Source organism: Muscardinus avellanarius (assembly GCF_963383645.1).
Source record: "Muscardinus avellanarius genome assembly, chromosome: 15".
NCBI lineage: Eukaryota > Metazoa > Chordata > Mammalia > Rodentia > Gliridae > Muscardinus > Muscardinus avellanarius.
The window spans coordinates 88,089,816-88,116,969 of NC_137801.1; the positions used below are offsets into that span (position 1 = coordinate 88,089,816).

General features: G+C 55.1%; 2 protein-coding genes across 2 annotated transcripts in view; both read right to left on the bottom strand.

Annotated features, from left to right (window-relative positions):
- The window catches only part of BCL2L11 (BCL2 like 11), a gene marked incomplete at both ends in the record, with an annotated part of 30,495 nt that extends 13,425 nt beyond the window's left edge, over positions 1-17,070 (bottom strand). Inside the window, one exon of the mRNA XM_080711448.1 lies at positions 16,689-17,070. Within this exon, the coding sequence (XP_080567574.1) occupies positions 16,689-17,070 (382 nt within the window). The remainder of the gene's footprint in view (positions 1-16,688) is intronic.
- Positions 17,071-20,113: 3,043 nt separating this feature from the next.
- Positions 20,114-27,154, bottom strand: part of ACOXL (acyl-CoA oxidase like) — a gene marked incomplete at both ends in the record, with an annotated part of 233,611 nt that continues 226,570 nt past the window's right edge. Inside the window, one exon of the mRNA XM_080711449.1 lies at positions 20,114-20,260. Coding sequence (XP_080567575.1) covers positions 20,114-20,260 — 147 coding nt within the window. The remainder of the gene's footprint in view (positions 20,261-27,154) is intronic.

Genomic DNA, 27,154 nt, shown 5'->3' on the forward strand with positions numbered 1-27,154 from the left:
CTAAGTTGTGGAGGGCTCAGTAAGTAGCTGAGGCTGGCTGCAAACCTGTGGTCCTCCTGCCTCAGCCTCCCAAATGCACCTGGCTTCCCACCAATTCTTTACAACAGCACAGTTAAGCACACACCACCCACAACACTGGGGGGGGGGTTCTAGGTGTAGCAACACCCCACACACCAAAATTTACATTTTTTCTTTTTGCAGTACTGAGGATGGAACCCAGGGGCATTCTACCTCTGAGCTACACCCCCAGTCCTATTATTTATTCCTTATTTTGAAACAGGGTCTCACTGAGTTGCAAAGGGCCTCACTAAGTAGCTGAGGCTGTCCGCAAACCGCAATCCTCTGGTCTCAGCCTCCCCAATGCTGGGATTACAAGTGTGTGCCACCATGCCTGGCTCAAAATTCTACATTCTTATGGGTTAAACACTGAACTTCAACTGACTGCCAAGTTTTTCCTGGACAAGGATACTTGGAAGTCTACTTTCTATAGTTTCCAGTTAGTCCCCCTACCTGTAGATGAGGCCTAAACATTATGATCTGCACGCGTGGTTCAGAAGGTTCTCTCTGACTCAGGCTGGAGCTGGCAACCAGATGCACCACAGAAGTCAGCTTATCAAAACTAGTGGCAGCCTAGCCAGAGGCAAAGAGGGAGCTAGATCCCCGTGGCCAAACCCAACTGGTTCACCCTCCAAATAACCCTGCTGGTTCTGGATAAAGAGATAAGCAGATGGTCTGCTTTTCCTTGTCTTAATAAAAGTAGTTATTTTACTGACAGAATGCTGTGTGTGTGTGTGTGTGTGTGTGTGTGTGTGTGTGTGTGTGTGGTACTGGGGTTCCTGGAAGCCCTTCTGGGCTACACTCCCAGTCCAGTAGCTGTTAGCACAAATAAACACAAAGATGAACAGACCCATGCGGTTGGCCAGAGAGGCCCAGGAGGCTGCCATACCACAAGCCCGTCACTCTGGCAGAGGCTCAGGCCAGACCCTCAGACACACTGCACAAGGGACGAGAAACCGGAGATGCCCTGGGCCTGATCTGTGTCTCCAGAGAGCATTACGGGCTAGGAAAGCTGAATTACTAAAGAGGATACTTTAGACCGGGCTTAGCACACACTGTAATTGGCAATAGCTTCGGATTAGTAAACCAGCTACCAACTGTACTTAGATGCAATTTTGGAAAGCTGTTACAAAATAGTAATGTACAACATAAACAGTAATGTACAACATAAACAACTTTTGCAGAAGAAAAGATCTCTCTGAGCTGGTCTAACAAAACACCTGTGACGGTCCTTTCTCTCTGGTCCTAGGGACTGAGTTCAGGGAAGTGTTCTTCCACCTTCCAGTCCCTCAGCAGTTTGCTTCTTGAGAAGCAAATACAGTTTTTACTCTTGAGTCTATCAACCTAGAATTATAATGGCCAATGTTTACCCTGCAGTGACAGTCAACATGTACATGGCGATTCTTACAGAGCAAGACTATACGACAATTCTTCTGAGTATTTTAAAAGGCAGCCTATTCCTGTAGCTTAGAAGGGTCTGTTTTTGTCTATTGACACATAAATTTCCAAGCTCCTTTCTCCAGTGACAGCCCTGGGGGGGGGGGCACTCCCCTGCACCTATCACTAGGGTCGCGTAGTGACTGCCACATTTAGTTTCTCACCACTCTAGAGCAGATCAGAGCAAGAACAGGGCCCAGCTGACCAGATCAGCGGCCAGCCCTTGGCGGTACCAGGTAGAGCCACGAGGCGTTCATTGGTTTCAGCACTAGCCGGCTTGGTCTGCCCCGTCTTCCCGAGCATAGACCACCATGATGGTGGAGCTTTCCCAAGGGCAGGGACGCTGGGAACCTCACAGCTCCACCCTCCTGTGGCTCAAGCCAACTCTCCTGTTACTCCAACTCTTAACACAGGCAGCCTGGAAAAAGGTGACCAGGTGACATTTTCATCTATGGAAAGGGTGGATACCAATGCAAAACACTTCATTTTGCTACCTGCACTATGCCTGACCACTGTAGTACTGACAGCAGGATAATAAAATTGCCGAGTCCTTGTTACTAAGCAGGAACAGGTAAAGGCGCACCTCTAACCTAGAGGGCAAGCTCACGGGCGCGTGACCCACTCTCCAGGGGAGTCTTGCCGAGGTGCACTTCAACCCACGACGCGTGTTTCCAGGGAAGGTCGCCCACACCCTGGCCACAGTGCCTCGAGGCGCCCAGCGTGAAGCAGCTATAGGTGTGGGGCCGGCGGAGGCGTGGGCCGCCAGGCGAAGGGGACACCGGGTCAGGTTTTCTTCCCTGAGCTTCTAACAAAGCCAATAGCAAAACTGACGTAATGCAACGTGTCAGCCACAGGCAGCTTTGTCAAAAGTGTTATGTGTCAGCTGAGTTTTCATTTAAACTAGAAATAATTTTTTTGAAAGCCAGAACTTACTGGTAACATTTTCTGTGGCAAAATACCACAAGGTGCAATGAATCCACTTCTCCATACAGGTGTGCGTGGGTACTTCCAGGGCTCAGAGACGCATGTCACTTAGTTACTGAACTGTTCTGGTTGAGCCAGGAGCCCCTGCCCAACTCATACGGTACTTAAGATCTCAAAAGCTCAGCGATTGAAAGAATTAATATCGTGGTTAAGTGGTTGATAGTGAAATCAGGCTGGGGCTTTCGGAAAGGGCTTTCTGTGGGGCCGCCACCCAGGCAGGAGAATAAAACGAGGCTGTCGATTCATAACGAGCTTGCCAGCCGCCAAGCTAACCCTGACTGCTCTCCACCGCCCGCCCGCGCCAAGCAGGTGTTCAGTGCAAGGGCGGTCACACCACGGCCTTCACGGGCTCTTCCCCAGCGTGTGCAGGCCGCACCTGCCGCTCTCTCCACCAGACACCTCAGGTGCCCAACTCTGTTGACTCCCCACGGGGATTCTTACAGAGCCACCCAAAGCCATAAAGATGAAGCACCCGGGGACAGAACCACTTTCTCATGGACACACACCAGCGTGGCACCCATTTCCAAAGAGACGGTGCAGCCGTTACGAGGAGACGCCAGCACCAGTGGCCACTCTGAAGCTCAATGCTCAATGCGAGAAATAAAAACTCCGGACTGTTTATCCAACTCGGCGCTCTGCTTCCTTAATTATCTCCAGAAACATCCTCTTGGCTTCAGTTACCACAGCAGATGAGGACGGGCGGCCAGCGTTGAGCAAGGTGGCCCGCGGTGCGCGGCGAGCTGCTGGAGTCCCTGCCCAGCTGTGAGCCCCCTCCTCACTCAGAGCACGCCGGCCCACGCCTCCCTCCAGGTCTGTTGTCACGCATACTTTATACCTGGCGGTGTCCTTTATCAATCCCAGAACCACTAGATGAAAGCGAAAGCTACAAGAAAAAAAGAAAGCCAGGCGCAGTGGTGCACGCCTGCAATCCCAGTGCTTAGGAGGCTGTGACATGCCAACCCCAGGTTCGAGCCCAGCTCCAGGCACTTAGCAAGACCATTTCAAAGTAAGAAATTTGAAATAAGGGCTGGAGGTGTAGCTTGGAGGTTCCCTGGGTTCAATCCCCAGCACTAAAAAAATAAATAAAAATAAACGAGCAAGGGAACGAGTCCCGAGGACGAGCCCCTCCGTGCGTCTTCCTGGGGAGCAGCCGCTGGGGCGCACGGCCTCAGCCTCACGGGTGCTGCACTCCCAGGAGTTGAAGTCAACGCCAGCCGCTCCTGCTGACCTCAGGGAGCACGAGGAGCGCTCCACTGACCAGGCCGTGAGGCTGCCGCCGCTGGCCGTGCCTCCTGCCAGACGCGGTCCTGAGGGCTCAGGTCGGCGGGCTGTGCACTTTCATCTGTTTCCCACTCACACCATGTTACCTAACTATCCTGCCCGTCCCTCGAGCTGTCCCCAACACACACACACACACAAACACACACACACACACACACACACACACACACACGACGGGAACACGCCCACCAAGTGCAGTGCCAGTGTCCAAGGATTCCGGACAGTGGAAGCCCAGCCACTGGTCCAGGAGGAAGGCCTGGACGGGCAGCAGCTGGGACAGGCGCCTGTGCCTAACCCCGGGCCAGGCGTCCCTCTGCTACGACCCTGGTCCACACCCTCCAAAGCCATAAAGGACCCGGGGACAGAACCAATTTCTCGTGGACTCACACCACAGCGCTGAACCCATTCCGAAAGAGACAGAGCAGACGTGGCGGAGACGCCTGTGGCCCCATGTGCTCCCGGTACTGCTGGTCTCCACAGCCCCTGGTGGCCCCCACTTGACCAGCAGGACAGGACACAGGACGCTCCTCCACACGACGCTCATCCCAGCCAGTCCCTGACGCGTGGCCCCCACGACCACAGCCTTTAATAAGGCAAATGAATTAACTTTGTTTGAAAAAGCAAAAAACTAGCCCTCCAGTGAATGCAGTCAGACAAAGCTCAACCCTGGGCTTGCTTTAGGATACAGACATGAGCCCGCGTCCCCTCTACTGTCATGTGAATAGCTTCCCATCCAAAAAAATTTATTTCATCTGTTTCTCCATCAAAGCTGCAGAAGCGATGAGGTGGCACACGCCCGTAACCCGTCCTTGGGAGGCTGAGGCAGGAGGACCACGCGCTCGAGGACCGCTTCAGCAACTCAGCAAGACGATCAGCAAGCTAATGAAACCGCTTCAAAACAAAAAATAAAACAGGCCTGGGAGGTACAGCCCCCAGGCAGGTCATCCCCGCTTCAGTCCCAGCGCCACACACATCCTACAAGAGAACTGCTGTTCAGAGACGGCTCTGTACACACCAGTTCACCTAAGACGTTCCTTTGAAGCAGGTGCTTACACAGTTGAAATGACTATCTTTCAGTAACTATAGTGTTTCTAGCCAAAATCAGATCCTGAGAGAGGAAGGAAGGAGTCCGTGAACTATAAATATACACATTGCTGACTCCAGAGCGTGGCGACCTCCGTGAAATCACGCCGCGCAGCAGGAAGCAGGTGCCGCGCACCTCCTCTCCGGAATCCACACTGGAGTCTTACACACGGCTGTGTCTTTGTCTTAGTGACAGTGAAGACCAAAAACAAAACCAGAGCTCCCCAGAGCTCCCCCTGCACCAAGGGAAAAAGCCTACCGACTCCAGCTCCCCAGTGCGAATTTGTAATGACCAAATCTGAAGTGAAGTGCTAACTCAACCCAGACGCGGTCATCGATGCACTCCATAAGAGGAGACGTAATGACAGCTTCCCGCCTAAACGCACTCACAAAAGACAGCTGCCTCTTTTTGTCTTATTTTGTATGAAAAGAAAAACAAACTACCTCGATTCCAGACGCTACTTTGCATCGTCACAAAGACGTAATCATTGTGTTTGGACAGTTAATGGTCTAAATATTTGTCCTTAAACACATGTCTGTCCCAGTTGGACTGTCTGACTCCTCCTCCCTAAAACGCCCCGAAGCGTGTGGTCTGGATGAGTGTGTAGCGCACGTCTGTGCCGAAGGCGACGTTTGGCCACTGAGTGACCCAGGCCAACACGTGCCCTCGACAGTGAGAGGAAGCGCAGGGCCGATGCTGCCGCAGGTCAGCCCGCGCGGGCAGCGGGCGCCGGGCCAGCCTCAGGACCGGCCTGGCCCCACGAGGCAGGGGAGTCCCGGGTGCAGCCCTGGCAGGAAACCCAGACGCCTCAGGATCGACTGCCAGTGCCCTGCAGACGACTTCTTTTGTCACAGACAGAGAGAACAGAAGAGTGGCTATTGGTGCAGAATCACCTGCTCAAGCCCCCGCTCCTGCTGCTCCTCTTCCTGGACACCCTGCCGCTCCAGGTGGACAGCCGCTGCGGGCCAGCTCTGTGGCCCATGCTTCATATCTGGGAAAAATGGCCACCTCACTTCTTAGGACGCCACCGTCTGGACCCCACGGGGCCGGGGTCATTCTCCTTCAAAGCAAGCCTGCTCCCGGTCCGGCCCAACAGTGCTCAGACCCCTGCTCAACGGCCCAACGACCTCCTGTGGCAACCCCCTTCTACCTCCGCGGCGGGTAGTGGCCCGGGCCGGGCTGAGGCTTGTGCCTGGCCCATAAGGTTAGCAGGACAGGAGGAAGGAGGCCAGGCTCATGGCTGCAACTCTCCACGGTATCTCGCACCACAGGCGAGGAGAAAGCACGGCTCTGGCCTCCAAAGAGATGCGGGGAGACCCGAGGGAAACGGGAGGGGCTGCCGGCACTGGGCACAGCACCAACCGTCTGTCCCATCCCCCAGACGCGGAACACCTGTACAGACTTAACTACAGCACTTCATAAATAATTTACGGTCAGAGTACAATTAGAACTATCACAGAGAAGGCAGGCACTAGTGCCTAAGCTCCAGCTCACGAGCTCTGACCCACAGTCACACACCCGTGCCCTTTTTGTAGAAGTACTTGCAGGATTGGAGAGTTGGGACTTAATGGATTAAACAGCACTTGGTTCTCTTAAAATCAGCAAGTACTTTGTGCTCCTGTCATATACCAACTTCTTCTGAAGCTAATGAGTTGTTTGATTAGCTTGGCAGAATTTATGCTCAAATATAAGTAAAATTGAGGCCTTATTCTCATATATACTTATGATGAATACACCCAGAATTCATATATTTTTCTTTGGGGTATTAGGGGCTGAACCCAGGGGCAATCAGCCTCCAAGCTACACCTCAGCCCTATTTTACTTTTTACTTTAAGACATGGTTTCTCTAAGTTGCTGGCATTGGCAGTGACTGATCTCATGTCTCTGCCTTCCAAGTACGGAAATCACAGGCATACAGACTTTGTTTCTTGATTGTTTTTGTGTTAAAGGAGGCAAAAAAATAAAATAAAATAAAACAAAAGCAATCAACAAGAAAGAGGCCTTTTACTTCTTTGCAGTGCTGGGGATCGAAACCAGGGCCTAGCAGAAGCTGGACAAGCTCTCTAGCATGGAGTTTTACCCCCATCCCAGAAACATGCTTGTATCCTGGAGTCTTTAGCACAATCGCTGCACAGAAAGGGACTGACTTGGCTCACTCCAGCCCTGCAGATACATGTATACGAGAACGTGACCCTTCCTTCTCAAGAAACAAACCCCAACCGCCTCACATTAATCATTAATTCTATTAGTTACTTTTATCACGATGTTTTTGGAAGTGGAATGAGATATATTCTCTAGCCCAGAAATAGAGTTTTGGGCAGAAAAAACAAGGCCCCAGGCAATTCAGAGTTGAGAGCCATTAAACCTGTTTCAACATAGCACACACATCCCTGGCTGGCTTCATAACCTTTAAATCTGTTTCAAGCCCATTTTCAAAACTAAGGAAAGGCAGCAAATCCTAAACAAACCCAGCCATACCTACCATGCAGAGAGCAGGGTGTCGGTGCCAAATTCCTGAGTTCAAGGCCTGGCTTGACACAGCCTAGACCACTTGCAAGCTCCTGGGTTCTGTTTTCTTGACCTGAAAATGCAGTCAAATCCTCCCGCCTCGTGTTCACACACAATCCACACCACCAAGGCCGGCACTGACCGTGAGCACGGGCCCAGGAACTCAGGAGCAGACTCCCAGGGGGGCCGCCACAGGCCGCAGCCAACGACCCTGGAGTGGGCTGCCAAGAGCTGGCCACTGCGGCCTCAGCAGACCACAACTGTATTCGTGGGCCACTGGACTGGGCCGGGGACAGAACTGAGGAGACGCTGAATACAGGCCTCCCACAGCACATGGGACAGCAGAACTGAGGGGTGGCCACCAGGCAGAGCTGCCCATGCTGTGGACGCCAGCCCTCACAGCTCACCAGAAAAGTGTCTGAGAAGGGCTGAACCGGGCATGGCCTGCAATCCCTGTACCTAGAAGGCCGAAACAGGAGGATTAGTTTCAAGGCCAGCCTCAGCGACTTAACGAGACTGTTTCAAAATAAAAAATACAAGAGGCTGAGATGTAGCTTGAGATGGAATGCCTCTGAATTCAATCCCTAATACAAAGAATAAAAAAAGAAAAAAGATCTGCAGCTGGCTTACTCAGAAGTAAATGTCAAAACTTAAATGAACGATGGCTAATATTCCAAGGTATTCTCTCACCCAAAGGAGTCTAATTCCACTGGGGTCAAAAGAGAAGCCTGTGTTCAAGTTCCGGGTCCCACTCAGGCATCGGACACTCTCGTGCTGAAGCATAAAGCAAGAAGCAACGGACGCCCTTCACCTCGTTTTTTTTAAGGTACTGGGGATGGAACGCAGGGCATTCGACCTCCGAGCTACACCCCACTCTATTTTTTATTCTTTATTTTGAAACAGGGTCTCAATGAGTTACAGAGAGCCTCACTGAGTGGCTGAGGCTGGCCCTGAACTGCGATCCTCCTGTCTCAGTCTCCCGAATGCTGGGTACAAGCGTGCCCACCACGCCCGGCTCTCCACCTCATTTTGAAAGCGTGCTAGAAGTCTGGGCCGTGGGGAGGTGTTCTCTCTCTATTCCACATCTGAAGACCGTTCTTCCCTCAAGTGCACATCTTTGAATGCTTGTCTAATTTCTGCCCGTGGACCGGCAGTAATGGAAGGGTCTCCACGGAGCCCAGGTTCAGCAGCCACTTCCAGAGGGCTCCCTCTCGCCCTCTGGCTGAGACCCGAGGGGTCTGAGCTGCAGCAGCACTCCCTGTGAACTGGCTTCCAGCTCCTCTCAGGGGGACAGCGGGAGACACAGAATGGCGGCTCCCCCAGCCCAAAGACAAACTAGGACAGTGTCTACAGACACCTTCTGAGGACCAGCGGCTATCCATCTCCCACAGCCCCAAGATGTGCACTTGTGACCTCAGACGAGCAGACCTGCTGAGGCCTGCAGGTGGTAGGACCCAGGCCCACCGAGCCCTGCTTCACGCATGTGAGGTTGCTAGTGGGCGATGTTCTGCCCTGCTAAACCAAAAGGGCAGACTAGGGGCTAAGTCTGCCTGGGGCACTGTGATGAGGGACTGGAGGGTTGCCGTCACCTGGACAGGATCTTCACCCACGTCCAGGGCGTAAGGTTAAAACCCCATCAGAAGAGGCACGCAGGCCCGGTGACAGCCAGCTATGCCAAAAACAAAGGTTCGTGTGAAGAACAGACTTTATAGGAGACACCATTTACTAGACTTGTTCTGGTAATTAACGCTGACTTATGATGAATGTGTCGGTGCAGAAAGGCACAGAGAAAAGACAGCCCTTGGACTGAGCCAATGAGCCGCACTAAGTGTATGTACTTTTCTTACTTTGTTCTACGCCATGAACGTAACACCAGCTAGGTGAGCAACAATGCTGTAGCTTTTCCAACTTAATATGCCAGGGACATTGCTCTCTTGCCATTATTCTTCTTAATTCTCTGAAAACGAGCCCTGTGGAAGGAACACACAAACTCGGGTACAGTGATGCACACCTGGAATCCCAGTACTTGGGAGGCTGGGACAGGAGGATTGCAGATTTGGGGCCAGCCTCAGCATCTCAGCAAGACCCTGTTTCAAAGCAAAAAATCTAAAGGGCTGGGGATAGCTCAGAGCTAGAACGTACCTGGGAAGAAAAGAAGAGCGTGGTGATTGAGAGATGGCCGCCCACTGGGACTGCGGGTAGTTTCTGGCTGGTACTAATAGGGTTATGATGACCCCTGGTGAACGTTTCCATCAGCACGTCTTTAGAGCGGCTGGAGAGCTGGGTCGGAGGGCACACGGGGCAGCAGAGAGCTCAGGCCCAGCACGGAGGGGTCTGGAGTCTCTACACGAGTCAGTGATGAGGCAGGCCCAGCAAGGAAGGAACAGGGACGATTTCATTCTGGTGTGGCAGGGAGAGGTGGGGGCCATGGAGTACCATCCCTGCTCGGGCAGTCGGCCACAGAGCTGGTGTCAGGAGACGTGGGCACTGGGAAGGGCTGGGATTCCAAGGCTCAACAGCGGGCACATGGCCACTGTCCAGCAGTTCAGCAACTATGAGCGGATGCATGTTCTAGAAGGCCAAGCAATGAATAAGTCCCCCCTGCTTCCTAATTTGACAATCTATAAGACTGAGGATTCTGTTTAACACACGTTTCGGGAGGGTCATTTGAAAGTAGCAGAGGCCCATGGGCACATCGCCATCGGTACACATGGGGAGCAAACAGGAGACACTGCGGCCGTGATCTGGAAAGAGTGGCCCGGGCTACAGCTATTACTGCACTCAGAAACTCAAAACAAAGGGCCACGTGGTGAGTTCTCTGGTCTGAAGTCTGCGGCCAAAGCCAAGCAATTGCATAAGTCTGAATGCTTGTGGCCCCCAAGCCACAAGCTGCAGCCGCACCCCTGCGCCGATGGCGTTAGAAGGTGGGGCCTTTCCAACGCCATGAGCACGCTCACAGAAGAGACCAGACCCCTCCCTTCCCACCGGCGGGGACGCAGCCTGCAGGGGCCTCACAGACACCAGGGATCACCTCTGGAGGGCACAGGCAGGCAGAGGGAAGGCGGGCTGCTCTCAGTCCAGGGGCCCGGGCCACCCCATAGTGGGCTCGTGGCACTACACGTGTGTGTGCTGACACACGAGAGCCACGCTAAGAAACTACATGGAGCAGCGTGCTAGGGCACACCAGGGTAACTACAGCACACTAGCTACTAAACAGGACAAAGTGGCAGGTCTGCACGGTGACCCACACATGAACAGCCTGAACCACCATTCAGATCTGACAAGCGGATGAAGCCATTTACCTGAAGACACGCCATGACAGCAAACGCACTTCACGTGAAACAAGGCAGGAGAAGCCAAAGGACAGGAAAAGATCCACCACGGGCATACTAATACTTGGATTTTTTAATTTTTTTGTGGCCCTGGGGATGGAGCCCAGGGGCGTTCTCCCTTTGAGCTACACCCCTAGCCCTATTTGATTTTCATTTTGAAACAGGTCTCCCTAGGTTGAAGAGTCTCACTACTTGCTGAGGCTGTCCTCGAACCTGCAATCCTCCTGCCTCAGCCTCCCAGGCACTGGGATTACAGGTGTGCGCCATGGCACCTGGCTGTACAACGTAATGAAAATAGACATAAGACACTGTGGAGGGCCTCCCGAGCGCAGGTGGGGGGAGCTTTCTAGCCCTAAAGGCTCATACCAGAAGAGAGGAAAGGCCTCAAAACACACTTCTAAGTTCCTGTCTCCAGAAACTAGGAGAAGTAAACACAAAGGAAATAAACAGTGTAACAGAAAAGAGAGAAACGAGGAGACCCACTGGCACATAAAGCTGTCAGAAGAAATCAAGAGACCTGAGAAACCTCCAGGAAGACTGAGAGCAACGACACCGACGGCCAACCTCAGCAAAGAAGCACCAACACGAAGGGCCTGCACCTGGAGGGCGAGGACGGCCGGACACCTCCCGCACTCGCACTCAGCGACACAGAAGGAAAGGCGCCCACCTTCAAGACCCACAACTCAGCCAGGCTGGAGCAGACAGCGCCAGCGGTCCCAGAGACAAGGGGCGCAGCGTGCAGAGGACCTCCGGAATTGTCAGAGCCTGCAAAGAATTAATGCTGACTCACACGTCTCTCCTAAGAGGTACAGGAGAACGCTCCCCAACTCACTGTTAAAGGTTCACATCAAAACCAGTCTTAAACGGCGACAAGATCCTCAAGAACTTAGACGCAAAGGCTCTCAGAGAAAACGCCAGCAAATTCAACCCAGCAGAGTGTGAAAACTGCACACTCTGCCCAAGCAGGGCTCATCCAGGCCCGCAGGGCCAACGTAACACTCCAAGCCAAACAATGCAATGACGCACCACAGCAGTAAGGTAACAAAGCCGCATCACATCAAATGATAGATACAGAAGGCTTTATCAGCTCTAACACCTGCTCCAGGAGCAAACCGCTCAGCAATCTAGGAATAGAGGTAAAACTCCTGGTCTTTCACAAGAAGTCTGCAAAATGACTGCAGTTACTACACAAGATTAAAGACAGAAAGCTATTTCCCCAGACCCGTTGACTGGGACAGGGAAGGAAGTCCATTCTTACCACTTAACAAATAAGTAACACAAGTTCTCGCCAATGCAATAGGACAAGAAAAAGAAATAAAGTCAACACAGGTAAGAAGGAGAGAGGGAAGAAACCTGTCTCTATCTGCAGGTTTCTTAAACATCTACATAGATCTCCAAAGAAATTCTTTAAAAAACATTTTGACTGCGCTTGGGAGGCTGAGACGGGAGGATCGCACAGGTTCAGAGCCAGCCTCAGCTACTTAGTGAGGCTCTCAGCAACTTAGTGAGACCCTGTTTCCAAATAAAATATAAAAAAAGGTCTGGGAGTATAGCCCGGAGGTAGAAAGCCTCTGGGTTCCAAAAAACCTTTTGAAATTAATGAGTTGAGTAAAGATACAGAAGACAAAATGCAGTACACAAACATCAATGCATCTTATATGCTAAGAGCGAACACATGGAAACTAAATTAAAAACACCCCATGAATAACTGCCCCCAAATAAATGAAATGTTTAGGCGTAAAAATTATGAACAAATTCTGTATAATGAAAATTAAAAGACACTAATGAAAAAAAAAATCCAAGACCTAAACACTTGGAAAGACATACTTGTTTGTGGATTTTAAGATTCAGTATAGTAAAGATGGCATAGTAAAGATACCCACTTATGGGTATTTATCCAGAAGAATTCAAATCAGAATCCGGAGAAGACTTCACACACCCAGGTTCACAGCAGCACTCCTCACGGCAGCCAACACATGGCATCAGGTCAAGCCAAGTGTCCACTGGCGGATGAGTGGACAAATTGTGATACAGACACACGTACTGAAGTATTACTCAGCCTTAAAAAGGATACGTGTTACGACACGGTGAACCTTGAAGATTTTATGGTAAGTAAATCAGTCACAGAAGGACAATATAATTCCACCTACTGAAGGTACCTGAGGAAGCAGGAATTATGGACACGAAGAATGGTATTTGCCCCAGGCCAGGGAAAGTGGCAAAGAGGGAGTTGTTTAAGTGAATAGTTTCAGTTTTCACAAGATGAAAATGTTCTGGAGAGGGGCTGTACAGAATGTAGCTAACATCAAACTATACACTTAAAAATAGTTAAAATAGAGCTGGGCATGTTGGCGCACACCTGTAATCCCAGTACTTGAGAGGCTGAGATAGGAGGATTGCGAGTTCAAGGCCAACCTCAGTAACTTAGTGACAATCCTATTTCAGAATAAAAACAGGGCTCAAGGGCAGAACACCCCTGGTTCAACATCATGCCACAAAAGTAATGAGAATAGTTAAAATGGTCAACTTTTATGTTTTTTTACTATCAAAAAATTTTATTTTATGTAGCCCATATATTCAAAATATCATTTCAACATGCAACCCATATGAGAACAATGACTATTTTACCTTCCTTCCTATGTGGCAAGCCTTCAAACTCCAGCATCGGCCCTGCCGGTGCATCTGACTCATGCCAGTCCTGGGTCAAGCCTCCGCACGGGAGGCTCCCTGGGCAGTGCTGAGCTGGACCTTACCCGTCACCCCATCACGAACTGTATAGCTGGATTCTGGCAATTGGACACATGCCAGGGACAGGGCTCTTCTTGCTACCTGTCTATTTTGAAATCTAATCTGTCCTCAGTTAAAACTCCATGGAAGGTAGGGACACAGATCACAGATGTAGCTTCTGTGGGGAGGAGGAGGGCGTGCCAGCATGTACAAGGCCCAACCCCCCACCCCCACCCCCGGAGGCACCACAGGAACAGAACCCAAGACCGCAGGGAAAGGCCGGGAGGCGGCGCTCATCCGACCCCCAGGACTTCAGGGGTCCTGCGGCAGGTGCTCACTAGGATCTGCAGGACACCATGCCTCCCACGGGGAGCTCCCAGCCAGAGGGCCAGTTACCAGCTGCAAGAGGAGTCCCCAGGGCATGCTGGGTGCAGAGTTCAGAACCCAGTGAACCTCCACCTGTGAAATCTGATGCGCCGAGGAACAGTAAAGTTTAAGACGTTTACTAAAATTTACTAAAGCAACCTGGGGGAGTTATTAACCTCCAGCGTTCATCTGTAGCCTGAGTTTTCTCAACTCTTGCTTCCGATTGCATTGACTACACTTCAGAGTAAAGACTTTATACAAGATTTAGTACATAATTTGCAACAAAAACACATACGGCATAAAAAAAAACCACTTGAAAGCACACTCGGTGAGCTGACATGTGTGAGTGGCTCATTAAAACCATCCGTTTTTCACGTGGAGATCAGTTGTCAATCCTTGTAGCATGTATGTACAGAAGCTAAAATTCAAAGTGTAAAAACGGTCTTCCCCCTTACCTTCAGAAAAATCAGAAATACGGAGGGAAACACGAAGACATGTCTTAGGATAAATGACGCCCAGCAGTCCCCAGCAGGCTTGGCCTTCTCATGAGAACAAAGACGCAGAGACAGAACTTAAGGCACGCTGTCCTCCGCCCCAGTGCCTGGGCGGAGGACTGCTCTGAGGCTGAAGGAGCCTCCGGCTATGCAGAACCTCTCCGTAACCTCACATCTGTGTTCCAGCAGCTCAAACCAATCATAAAGGCTTCTTTGTGGGAAAATGTATTTTGCAATACATTATCAAAAGCGTCACGGCAGATCTTAACGGAGACAGCCGAGTAAGGAATATTAAGCAAGGCCCCAAAGAGAAGAGACCCCTTCTCGGCTTAGCGGAAGTGGTCTTCAAGCACTGAGCAAAGGCTTCAAGGATGGCCAGGGAAAAGCCCCCACCATTACAGACTTATTCACTTTTATAAACTCTCATCTGCTTAAGCCCTCTCTTCCCGGTAGCAATTGTGGCCACTCCCCACCCCAACACCTCCTCTCCCCAAACAAATCTCCCCGGAACATAATATTGAAAACTTACCTTCGTAAATTAGCTTCCAATGCCTTATGCCCTGTCATTTAATCCTATGTATGCATTAAACTCCAAGCTTATCGCTCCAATCTCCTGGAATGTAGTTAACCCTATGAAGCCACCCCTCGAGAGGCATCTCCCCTTCCCGGGAATAACCACGAACTCTCCCTGATAACGAAGCCGGTGACCTTTAGAGCCCTATATCTGCCATTTCAAAAGCAGCGCAGTGGTGCTTGCCACATCATTACCTTCCTAATAGCATCCGTCACCCAAAGAGGCCATCATGCCCGTATTTATATTAAAACACGCTGATTCATCCACTATCCCTAGGTAACGGAAGGAGGAGCCATTTCCACTCATGAAGCCACCGCTTGCAGAGACGATCACATAGGCCTGAATGTAAAACTCTACTAGCTTCCAGAAGGTCCTTAAAACACACAGGTTTTCAACATCCATGCCATGAAACCTGTTAACTCAGCCAGAATGTTCCAGGTTCAGAGACTTCATGGGCAGAACAGATGCGAGTACCAGGAACCCCTACAGCTGAAACAAGCTCAGAAGCGGCAGTACTGGCAGTTAAGTCCTAACAATGATGAAGTGGCCTAGGTCCCTTCCCTGGGGAGGGACCCTAATACACCCCCCCAGCACTCACAGCACGGAAGCAGCCAACAGAGGGAGCCGAGCACTCTGGCCATTTCTGCCAGGTGTGCCCACTCTGACAAGTGACATCCTGAGGCCTTCTGCCTCTAACACGGGGACAGACCTGCCTGGTCTACCCCATCGAAGGTGATGAAGACAGAGCCTCCCATACTGAGAAGATCTGCCCTGGTGTTCCCCAATGCAGGTGCTCCAGGTGCCCGGGCTCCCGACGCCATTCTGTTCTGTGCAGCAGCTGAGGTGTGGTCTAAGCCTCAGAAGGGTCTGCCCTGCACTTCCTGCTCGTGGCAGGGCTACCAGCTGCCTGGGGCCCCTTCACACGGGGGGCTGGGAGGGCGCACGTGAGCAAGGCCCGCAGCGACTTTGGTGACACGGACCTTTCCTGCTGGTGGAGGATCGCACACCAAGTCGAAGCTCAAGTGCCGCCCAGCCCGACACTCCAGAAGGGCCTGTGCAGTCTTCCAAAGGATCTGAATTCGCATCCAAGTTTCAGTGTCAGGACACCAGGCGTCACATCTGCATTCCTGGACGACCTCTGCCAGCCAGGAACGCCTACCTGAGACATACTGGGGGGCCTCACACCCAGGTGGCACGTGCTCTCCGACTTGCCACCACCTCCAGCCAGCTCAGGCCCCTCGCTGATGTTACTGCGGGCCTCCCTGGGGCTCACATTTGCCGCTGGCCTGAACCTGGCCTTGAGCCTCAGATTAAAAACCCACAACCTACTCTCAGCAGTGTCGTATCAAAACCCTCTGAGCAATTAACCTAAAGGGGAAACTGTGTATAAAACAAAGCATTTCATGGCTCTGTGTTCATACTTATACGAACTAATTCATTTTTTCCAATGTCACTTTTGAGAATGATTAATTTGTCACATCTGTCTTCACCGTTGGCTACACGAGCTGCGCTCTGTCACTGGCCAGGTCCCTCTAAAGCAGAGTATCACGAGCAGGTAAAGCTTAGCGGTTACAAGAGCATAGCTCGGTCACACACTTTAGCGTAACGAAAGCAGCAGAGATTCGACCTTTACAACCCCAAACGCCTGGACATCAACAGATGGACGCCACAAACTTCTTAACACTTTAAGGAACTGTTGGCGTGTTGATTCTACTGGATACATCCTCTGTTCCCACGGAAACACGAGTAGTCACCGAAGGATCCCCAAGGGGGCTTTCCAGGCTGGCACCCACGATTAGCAGACACCCCCAGCCTGCTGCCTCCCAGGGGCCGGCGCTGCTTACCCATGGCACTGAGGTAATGGTGGAAGGCCTGGCAAGGAGGGCTTGGGGTCTGTGTCGACTTGTCGCAACTCATGGGTGCCGGGCTCCTGTCTGTGTCAAAAGAGAAATACCCGCTGGAGGATCTGGACAGCAGGGAAGATCGTCTGACGAAGATGAAAAGTGGGGATCTGGTGGCAAAGGGCCCGGGGCTGGCCGGCGGGGCCAGCGGGCCCTGAGGGCTGCCGTGGGGGCAGCGGTCCCCTTCGCCTTCCGGATTACCTGGAGGCTCTGTCTGGAGGGAGGCGGGGGCCCCAGGCCTGAGCTGAGGCGGCCTCTCAGCGGGCTGCAATTGTTCGCCTTCTCTGTCACACTCAGAACTTACATCGGAAGGTTGCTTGGCCATTTGGTCTTTTTTTCTGCAAGCAAAATAAACAAGAGAAGCTAAGATTACCTTCGGCAAGACGGTAATAACAACGAATACACACACCGGGCAACTTCCATCTATTCCTTAAGAAGAGTCCCGGATACTTTAAACGTGCTTAACTTCTATGACAACCTCCAAATGCAAACAACGAGGCGCCCAAAATAACAAAGGTGGACGGGGGCGGGGCGGAACCAGACGCACCACCAAAACAAGCCCGGCGGGGCCGCCCTCAGGGCTGGCCGAGCCCTCTCCGGGCCCAGGGCCGGCTCCCGCGCAGGGTGCCCGGTGCCCAGGCCGGGCTGGCACGGGGTCGCCGGCCCCAGCGGGCTCCAGCCCGGGACCCGCCGGCGCGGGGCGCGGGGCGCGGGGCGGCGTCGGCGGGCGGCTGGCCGCCGGCCCCGCTCCGGCCCCATTGTTTGCCGAAAATGCTGAGGGCAGCAAGTCTGGGAGGCTTGGCAGCGCCGGCCGCGGAGTAAGTGCGTCACAATGGAGTTCGCAACTCGCGGGCTCGAGCGCGCCGGGCGCCACTTCGCGGGCGGCGGCGGCGGCGACGCGAGGGCCCGGCCCGCCCCTCCACCGCCAGACCCCGACTCACGCCCGCGCCGGCCCTTCCGAGCGCGCCGTCCGGGCCGCGGCCCCGCGCCGGCCGCCCCGCGCCCCCGGGCCGGCGCCGCGGAGGCAGCGCGGGGCGCCGAGGCCGGCGCCGGGGTTCGGGGGCCCGCGAGCCGCGCAGAGCCCGCGCCCGCCGCCGCGCTCCGCCAGGCAGCCCAGGGCTTCGCGCGCCGCCCCGGCCGCCGCCGCCGCCGCCGCCGCCGGGAGCATCCTCCCCTCCGCCCGCTCCGCCCCTCGCGCTCTGCGCCCGCCGCGGCCGCGCCGCCGGCCTCCTGCCGCTGGCGCCGCGGCCCGCCCCGCCGATTGGCTGGCGCGCGCTCGCCCCGCTCAGCAGCCAATGGGCGGCGGCCGGGGGCGGAGCCTCGGGTCCCGCCGCCGCAGGCGAGCGATTGTTGACAAACTCTGCTCAGAGCTGCTCGGGCCAGGGCTGCGGCGGTCGGGCCCGGGCCCCGTCCCCGTCCCCGTCCCCGTCCCCGTCCCCGGCCCCGGCCCCGGCCCGGTCGCCTGCCCGGGCCCTGGCGCGTCCCCGTCCCCTGCCCGGGCCCCGGGTCCCTGCGCCGTCCCCGGCCCGGTCGCCTGCCCGGGCCCTGCGCCGTCCCCTGCCCGGGCCCCGGCCCTGCCCGCTGCCCGGCCGGGACGCGCGCCCGGGCTCGCAGGGCCGCAGCCGTGCCCGCCGCCCCCTCGCGGTGCGGGTCGGGCCGACCCCGGGCTCCCCGGCGGCCGCGCGCCCCGGCTCCGGCCACTCCCTCCGCGACCTCCGCCCCGCGCGGCCGTCGGCCCCCACCCGCGGCCCGGCGCGGAGGGCAGCCCGAGGCAGTCAGCCCGGCCGCAGAGCCCGGGGCTGCCGAGGGGCGCCGTCCACGCGGGCAGCGAGCCCCCCGCCCCCCGCACGTGCGCCGCTCGAGACCGACCTTGCGCTTCTCGGTCCGAGAGTCAGAGTCAGACATGGGGGTCGGGCAGGGGGGCCGCGGGCGCGGGCGGGCGGGCGGGCTGCGGGCCGGGGACGGCGGCGGGGTCGGCGGCGGGGCACCCCGGGACGCGGCGCTCCAGGGACCGGAGCCGGCGGCGGCGCGGAGCGAAGTGAAACCTGCGCCGCCCTGCAGCGCAGCCCGGCGGGCGGCCCCGCGCCGGCCAATCCCCGCGCCGGCCAATCCCCGCGCCGGCCAATCCCCGCGCGCCCCGCCCCCGCCCGCCCCCGGCAGGTAGGGCGGCCCGGCCCGCCGGCCCCTCCTCCGGCCCGCGAGCACCCTGCTGGCCCCGCCCCGGGGTGCACCCTCGCCGACCCCCGCCCCGGGGTGCATCCTCGAGGACCCCCGCCCCGGGGTGCACTCTCGCCGCCCCCGGGGTGCACTCTCGCCGGCCCCCGCCCCGGGGTGCACCGTCGCCGACCCCCGCCCCGGGGTGCACTCTCGCCGTCCCCTCCCCGGGGTTCACCCTCGAGGACCCCCGCCCCGGGGTGCACCCCGCCGGCCCCCACGGGACAGAGGGGGCGCTCGGGCGCGCTCCGCGGAGGTCCTGGCGGGGCAGTTCGCGGCCGTCCAGGGCGGCGCGGGGTGGGCACTGGGTCCCTGGGCGCCCCCTCCTCCCAGGGTCCGGCCCGGGCGGGACCCAGCCCCGCGGGACGCTCGCCTTCCTCGCCCTCCCTGCGTCCGCAGCTTTCCCGACCCTCCACCTCCGTGAGAGGCCGGGCGGGCCGGGGCCGTGCGCGGCGCGGTGGAGCGGCGGGGAGGACTCAGAAGCCGGACTCGAGGGGACACGGGGAGGCCGGGAGAGCCGCCTCCGCCGGGACCCCAGGGGCCGGCCCCGCCGCCCGCGGAGAGCTCGGCGCGGGCAGGGGTCGCCAGGCCGGCCGGCCCTCCAGATGCCGCCCGCCGCGCTGGCCGCGACCCCAGGAAGGGGGCCGCCCGCAGGCCGCCGGGCGGGGCCGGGTCGCGGGATGCTGGGCGGGGGCCGGGGGCTCGCTGCACGCGGAAGGGCGCGCAAGTGGCTCGGGGACCCCGACGCCGCGGGACCCGGGGGCAGCCGCGGCCCGGCGGGGGCTGGGGGCGGCTGGGGGCGGCGGCCGCGGGCGCTCCCCGCAGGGCGGACCCCAGGCCGGGCCGGGCGGGGCGGTGGGCGCGCCCCGGAGGCAGAGCCGTCCGGCCGGGTAGGGGGCGGGGGAGGAGGAATGCAGTCCGCGAGCCGCCCGTGAGGTCCCGAGTCCAGGCCCGGTTTATTGCGCTGGCCCTCCCCGGGCGCGGCGCCTTCGCCCCGGCGGGCGAGCCTGAACCGCGTGGCCGTCCTTCCCAGCCCTTCTGCCGGAGGGTGTTGGGCTTTGTGCTGTTATTTTCCCTTCCTTCAGCACCACGATTTTCCGAAGTCGCGGGGAAGGCGCCCGCTGCCCGCCGCGCCCCCGGGGGCGCCCACCCGCCTACAGCCGGGGCGCGGGGTAGAAGGCCCAGGGGGCGCGCGCGCTGGGGACCCCCGCGATGGGCGCGTGCAGGTGCGTCCGCGGGATGCCGAAGGCGGCGGTCACCCGCAGGGCGGCGTCCTTCACCGAGTCACACAGGTCCAGCAGCTGCAAAACACAAGAGGGGCAGCTCAGACGGCGGCCACGGGCCCGGGAGGTGGAGCGGGCCCTGGAAAGTGACCCTCGGGAGCCCCTCCGACGCCCCCAGCTCTCGGGCGCGGCGGGCAGGGCCGGGCGTTTCGGGGTCCAGCCCGAGGACGGGAGCCTGAGGTCCGAGCGCTCGCGTCCTCCGCGGCCCCGGCCCGGCCTCCCGAGAGCCTGGGGCGCCACCCTCTGGCGAGTCCACCCGCGGAGCCTCCCAAGGCCAGCGCTCGGGCCCCGCGGGAACCAGCGGCCCAGACCCCCGGCTGGCAGCGCCGGGGCTTGGAATCTGGCCGCCCGGGACTCCAGGCCTAAGGGGGGGCGCCGCTCCGCGCCCCCATCAGCGCGAATCCACCTGCGGTTAAGACCAGGGATGGCCCGAGGGCGGGCGCTCCTGCAGCCCTGGCTGGCACCCTAGGACACAGGAGCGAAGCCCAGGCCTGATCCTGGGCTCGGTGTAATTCTGTGTCATTTCCAGGGTTTAGGTGCCAGGCCCCCCCCCCTTTTTTTATTCCGGGAGGGGGAAGAAAGCCAGAAAATAATTGCTTTTCTAGAACTGAGCAAGGGCAGGGGACCGCTTCCCTCCCCCTAACCAGCTATATACTTACTCCTCGGGTTTTCAAGTTTTCAGCCAGTCATAAATTTCTTTTATTCCCCCGAATCACAGTAAAGCCCCCAGTTCTCATGTTTTTTTTTTTATGGTTTTAAAAACATCACTTACACCAACCCCCATCCTGGCCCTCCTGTGGCGGTCATCTCCCAGGGGCGCCCACGTCAAGACCACAGTGGCCTTTTGGGGCAGTTCGAAATGCCATTGCAGGTATTCAGAGACAAAAGGGGTGTTCCCCACTGGGGCTGGGGGGCAGGGAGTCCGGGTGGGGGCGCACAGTTCTTACTGTCCTACTGGGTCCATCCTTTGGGCAGCGTGCTCTATCAGGTCAGCCCTTTCTAGTGAGGAGCTACGTTCTCCACACCGGGCGGTTAAGCACCCTCAAATCAGTACTGAAAAGACTTTGATCATGTTTGCAAGATGCGCTAAGATGAACTTTCCTGACTGAGATTTCAAGTCTGTAATTAATACTCTTGACAAATCCCTGACTCATCTGTCAACTCGCCCTGTCTTCAGCCACAGCCCTGAGCTCGGCACACGGCGGCGCGGGATTATTGGAGACAATTCTCCCTCTGCGTTTGAACCACGGGACTCAGCCAGCAGGGGAAACTTGGAGTGACGTTTTGTCAGAGTACGGGATTTGGTTTGTCCAGTGCCAAATAGAGAATTGAGGGTCAGAAGTAGGAACTACAGGAGGCAGACCTAGGGAAGGACCCCTGCCCTGCACGGTGGGCGTGCCCGTCATTTCAGTACAGGAGAGGCTCCCAGAGTCCAGCTAGGGTCTCTTAGCCAGGCCCTGTTTCAACATTAAAACTTCTAAAAAGGGCTAGGGCCATAGCTTAGAGGTAGACTGCCCCTGGGTTCAATCTCCAATACCAAAACAAGCAAACAAAAACTAATTAAGGACTTTTTAGCTTAATTCTTTTAAATTTTATCTTTTTTTTTTTTCTTTATGCTGCAGGGATGCAGGGATGGAAGGAACCCAGGGACTTGCCCATGTTAGGCCAGTGTTCTACCACTGAGCTATAACCCGGCCCTTAGGCCTTTCTATCTCTATACAATAATAATAATTATTTTCAACACTGGGTTTGGACGCAGGGGTGTTCTGGTGATACTGGTTTGTATCCCCAGCCCTATTTATTTATTTATTTAGACAGGGTCTTGCTAAGTTGCCCGAGCTGGCCTAGAACTTAGATTCTCCTGCCTCAGCCTCCTGAGTAGCTAGGATCATAGGTGTGTGCCACTGCTTCCTACTGGAAACTGTGTGTGTGTGTGTGTGTGTGTGTGTGTGTGTGTGTGTGTGTGTGTGTGACACTGGGGGTGGAACCCAGGGTCTTTCTACCTCCGGGCTATACTCCCAGACCTTTTTAATATTTTATTTGGAAACAGGGCTCACTAAGTTGCTGAGAGCCTCACTAAGTAGCTGAGGCTGGCTTCGAACCTGCGCGATCCTCCTGTCTCAGCCTCCCGAGCGCGGGGAGGACAAGCGTGCCCACCACGCCCGGCTACTGGAAACTTTTTTTAAAACTAAAATTAAAAAGAACTCTGGCCGGTGAGGGAGAGGCTTTCTTCAAGTAAATGTTGAGGGGTGACCCTGCCAAGGATACGCGAGACAGGACCCGAGGTGGGGAAGCTTAATCTCCACTGCCAGGACTGTTTCTAAATGTCAAGTTCCAGCACAGAGGGGCGTCTAAAGTCCTCCCCCTCCCCCGCCATTTCACAGTGGCAACAGGGGCCTGGGAACCATTCCTGATTGGAAGGAAGGATAGGGCCTCGTTCCTGGATAATGGCTGCTTGACTCTGATCCCAGGTCTCCCCCCTCTCTCTGCTGATCAGAAGGACAGCTACTGTCTTTCCATTCACGGGGGTGTCCTGAAGGCCGCCCAGGGTGGCCCAGGGGGCTTAGGGCACTCTTGCAGCCTTGAGGCCTTTAAGTAATAATATGACCCCTTAATACAAAACACACTTGAGTGGTAGTGTCCCCTTGGTTGTTACGGAGTTACAGTACGCTTTATTACCACGGGGCGTTTTTATTCAGGGCTGAGCAATGTACTATTAAACTATAGTTTATTGTGAAACAGGGCCTACATACTGTTCACACAGAAGTGGTGCACACCCTGGGCGTCTCCTGCCCTGTCCTTTCATGCTGGCCCACGGATCCCAAGTTTTGCAAGTTTCGTCAGCATGACACAAAATTCTGAAGGTCTCACTAAGTCGCTGAGGCTGGCCTCAGACCTGCGATCCTCTAGTCTCAGCCTCTCAAGTCCTGGGGTTACAGATGTAAACCACTGAGCCCACCTTCCTTCCTCTCTTTCTCTACCCTCCCCTTTCCCTCCTTCACCCCTACCTTTTCTTCTTTCTTTCTTCTTTCTGTGCTGGGGATAAATAGAACCCAGGGCCTCATGCAAGCTAGGCAAGCACTCCACCACTCAGCAGCACCCCAGCCCTATTATTATTATTGTTATTATTATTATCATGTGTTCTCTAGTTCATAATAAACACAATTTCTTTAAATCTACAGCATTTCCTTCACAGAGTCTGCTTAACCCTCATGACAACCCAGAGAAGCGCCGGCTTTAACCACTTAATAAAAACTTCTGACATTCATTCACACTGTTACTGATTCATAAGAGAAGTTTGAAAAGAAGGCGAGCACACATCACTCTCCCTCCACCATACAGGAAACCATATAAAAGTTTTGGCAATGGAATTAAAGTAACCACAAAGTGTGGCTCTTGGTAGCATTTTTGACAGACGAAGGCGTTTACACGAATCGAGAAAACGGCCTCAATTAGGCGCCGTGACGAAGCTGCCGTGTGAGCCTCATACATCTTCATATGAAAGGAGATGGCTTTGAATCCGCTGACGTCCAGCCTGAGCAGGGCCCACCCGAGAAGGAGTGGTTCCCAGCCCAAAGCTTCCTCCCGAGGCAGAAGCCCACAAACTGCCAGAACAACAGTCATCCCCGGGGGATCTGCAGGGGGTGACCCCGAAGACCCCCCAGCCAGTGCAGACCCCAAATCTACTGACGCCCAAGTCGCCCTGGGAGCAGGGCGGGACTTTGCATAGACCACACACATCCTTTTCTACGCCGCGGGACATCTTCAGATGACCGACTGGTGCCGGCACGGAGGGTGCTGCCGGCACGGAGGGTGCTGCCGGCACGGTGGGTGCTGCCTAAATAGTAGCTCTGTGGCGTCTTTAAGGCTTGTCTGACATTGACTACAGACACCGTTTCTTAAAGAATGTTCTTCATTTGTGTTTGTTTGAATCTGTGAATGTGGAGCCCCCTGACCTGGAGGGCTGGCTGAATACAGTAAGAATCCAGAGTGACTAAGAAAAACGTCTGTGTCCCAGGATTGTGTCATGGACCCAGCCTCAGCAATTTAGTGACACCCTCAGCAACTTAGTGAGACTCTGCTTAAAAAAAAAAAAAAATATATATATATATATACACAAAATATATACACAAAATATATATACATTATATATACATATATATGTATGCATGTATATATATGTATGTGTGTATGTATGTGTGTGTGTGTATATATATAGATAGATAGATAGATAGATAGATAGGTTGGGGTGTAAATGAAAGGTAGAATGCCCCTGAATTCAATTCCAGTCTCTCTCTCTCTCCCCCTCCTCTCTCTCTCTCTCACACACACACACACACACACACACACACACACACACACAATTTGCATACTTCAATGCATGTTAAATAAACCTCAACCTCACCTTTTAAAATTAAAGGAAAGAGATAAAAGCAATCTTGGAGAGATCAGGATGTGATCGTCAACTGTTCTTTCGTCTTTTCCTTCTTGTGAAGTAAGATAACCACAAAACATTGCTGTCTTGATCTGCAGAGCCGGGAACGGAACCCGGGGCTCCCTCCCTGAACGGAACCCGGGGCTCCCTCCCTCCGCGCTAGGCCCCCGTCACCCCACCACCGAGCTGCCCCCAGGCTTCATCGCTTCACTGAAAGGGCAAAACTGGCCGCCCAGAGAGTAGGAAGAACAGCACATCATCCCTGAATGAAAAATAAAAGTTGCACCAGGAAAAGCGGCGTGTGCCCTTTCTTCAGCTTGCCCGCTTACGGTCAGCCCTGTCCCGGGAACCTTCTTTATTTGGGAATCGGGTTTGTTGGTTCGCTGGATGAGGTCACATGATGTCACTGGATGGAGTAGTTTCAGGGGGGCTCAGCAGAGAATGGGAGCTGGGAACAGCCCCAGGAAAGTGGGAGGTCTGCAGAGACCACGACCAAGGGCCGGGTGAACGCCCTAGAGCGGGCAACTGCAGCCACCCTAGTCAAAGCTCACGTCTTCATGGCCACCAAGCAGGAGCCGTCGCCTCAGCAAAGAAGCCTGCACCCTTCCCTGCTCAGCCTGGACAGAGAGGGCGTGCTTCTCACCAGCTCATCCCGGGCTGCTGGACAGATCAGATGGGCTCCTAGGTGGGGGAAATGGAGGTGTTTTCTGAAATTCCTTACAAAGAAAGTAAGAGTGTGGATAGGAGAAGGCTGGGACAGCCGGAGCGCACACACCCTGTGTGAGCCTCCGGGGCACTGCAGGATTCGAGGTACATGTCCCGTGTGCAAGCCTCCGGGCTTGGGGGTGGGAAACATGTTTCTCTGAAATAAACCTTGCAGATAGAAGCTAGCACCCAACACTGCCTTCTGTCTTTTGATTCTCCCTTAACGTTTTTTCCTGTGTTGTTTCTTCCGCGTTTTGGCACTAAACAATTTCTGCGTTCATTCTATACCTCCTTCAAAGTAAATGAGTCATTGATTTTAACTAAATAAGTATTGACAGTGTAAATGCAAACATACATTAATAAATACTGTGGTATAAATAAGTGTAGGTACTGCATGAGTGCACTCTGTCTTCAATTCCAAGGGGCTTGGCAGTGTTCAGGGTTTGGGGGCCCGGTGCCAGCTACCCGTTCACATATTATTATTCCAACCTACAAGTCCTACAAATAATTAAGCCTGGCATAATGGTGCACGCCTCTAATTCATAGGTTCGAGGCCAGCCTCAGCAACTTAGTGTGATCTCAACAACCTAGCAAGATCCTGTTTCAAAAAGCAAAAGATGGCCGGGCGTGGTGGCGCACGCTTGTCATCCCCGTGCTTGGGAGGCAGAGACGGGGATCGCGCAGGTTCGAAGCCAGCCGTGCTGGCTTAGGAGACCCTGTTTCCAAATTTAAAAAATGTAAAAAAGAGATCTGGGAGTGTAGCCTGGAGATAGAAGGGCTTCCAGGAACCCCAGTACCACCAAAAAAAAAAAAAAAAAAAAAAAAAAAAGCAAAAGCTAAAATAAGGCTGGGGGGTGTAGCTCAGAAGTAGACTAATCCTGGACTCAATCCCCAGAATCAAAAATAACAAAAAATAAAAAGGGCTGGGGTTGCAATTCAGAGGTAGGCCCTCCCCGGGTTCAAGCCCCAGGATCCCCTATACACACACACAACTCAGTATTGCAGTAGCAGCTCCGTCCACCCAGGGAGACAACACAACGCAGGGTCCCTCCTGGTGGGGCCGGTCAGAGCTGCTGCGTCTGCACGTGCGTACCCCCAGCCAGGGTGTGGAGCAGGACCTGGGCTCCTGCTGGCCAATCTGGGCTTTGCCTCGCACACCAGATGGTCACCCCAAAATGCAAACAGTTTAGTCGGCACAGGAGAAGGATGAGCGGGCTAAGGCACAAGGGAGACATTGCGCCCGGGAGTTGACAGATGAAGACGGACCAGCGCCGGGTGCGATGGCTTCGGACACGGAGGGCTGCCGAGGTCCCTGGACACAGGCGTGACTGGCGATGACTGTGTCTTTATGGATGAGTTTTTGTTTTCTAACACGGTGCTCTTTCGGACACTTTCCCATGGTGCTGAGAGTCCTTCTGAGGGGAGCCTTGCTGCACTGTCTGGGGTCTGCTGCCTCCCTCCACCCTGCCGGCTCCTCACCACCTGCACCCTCGCATGGTCCCTTAATGTGCGTGCAGCGCAGGAAACAGCCTGATTCAGCATTTCGCTGTTATTTTCACCACACTGAATAGGGTCCCTTTTTGATCTGCAACCCACAGCTGGGCCGCGGTTCCCTCATCAAACGTAGACCAAGAAGCTTCCTCCTGTGCTGATTTCTAAATCTGAGCTGACCACATGTCCACCCGAGCTTGCTTCTTCTCTGTGCCAGCCCCGGTGGCACAGGTGTGGCCGCAGTGCCCAGGATCCCGGGGAGCAGAGGGGGCCCCTCTAGG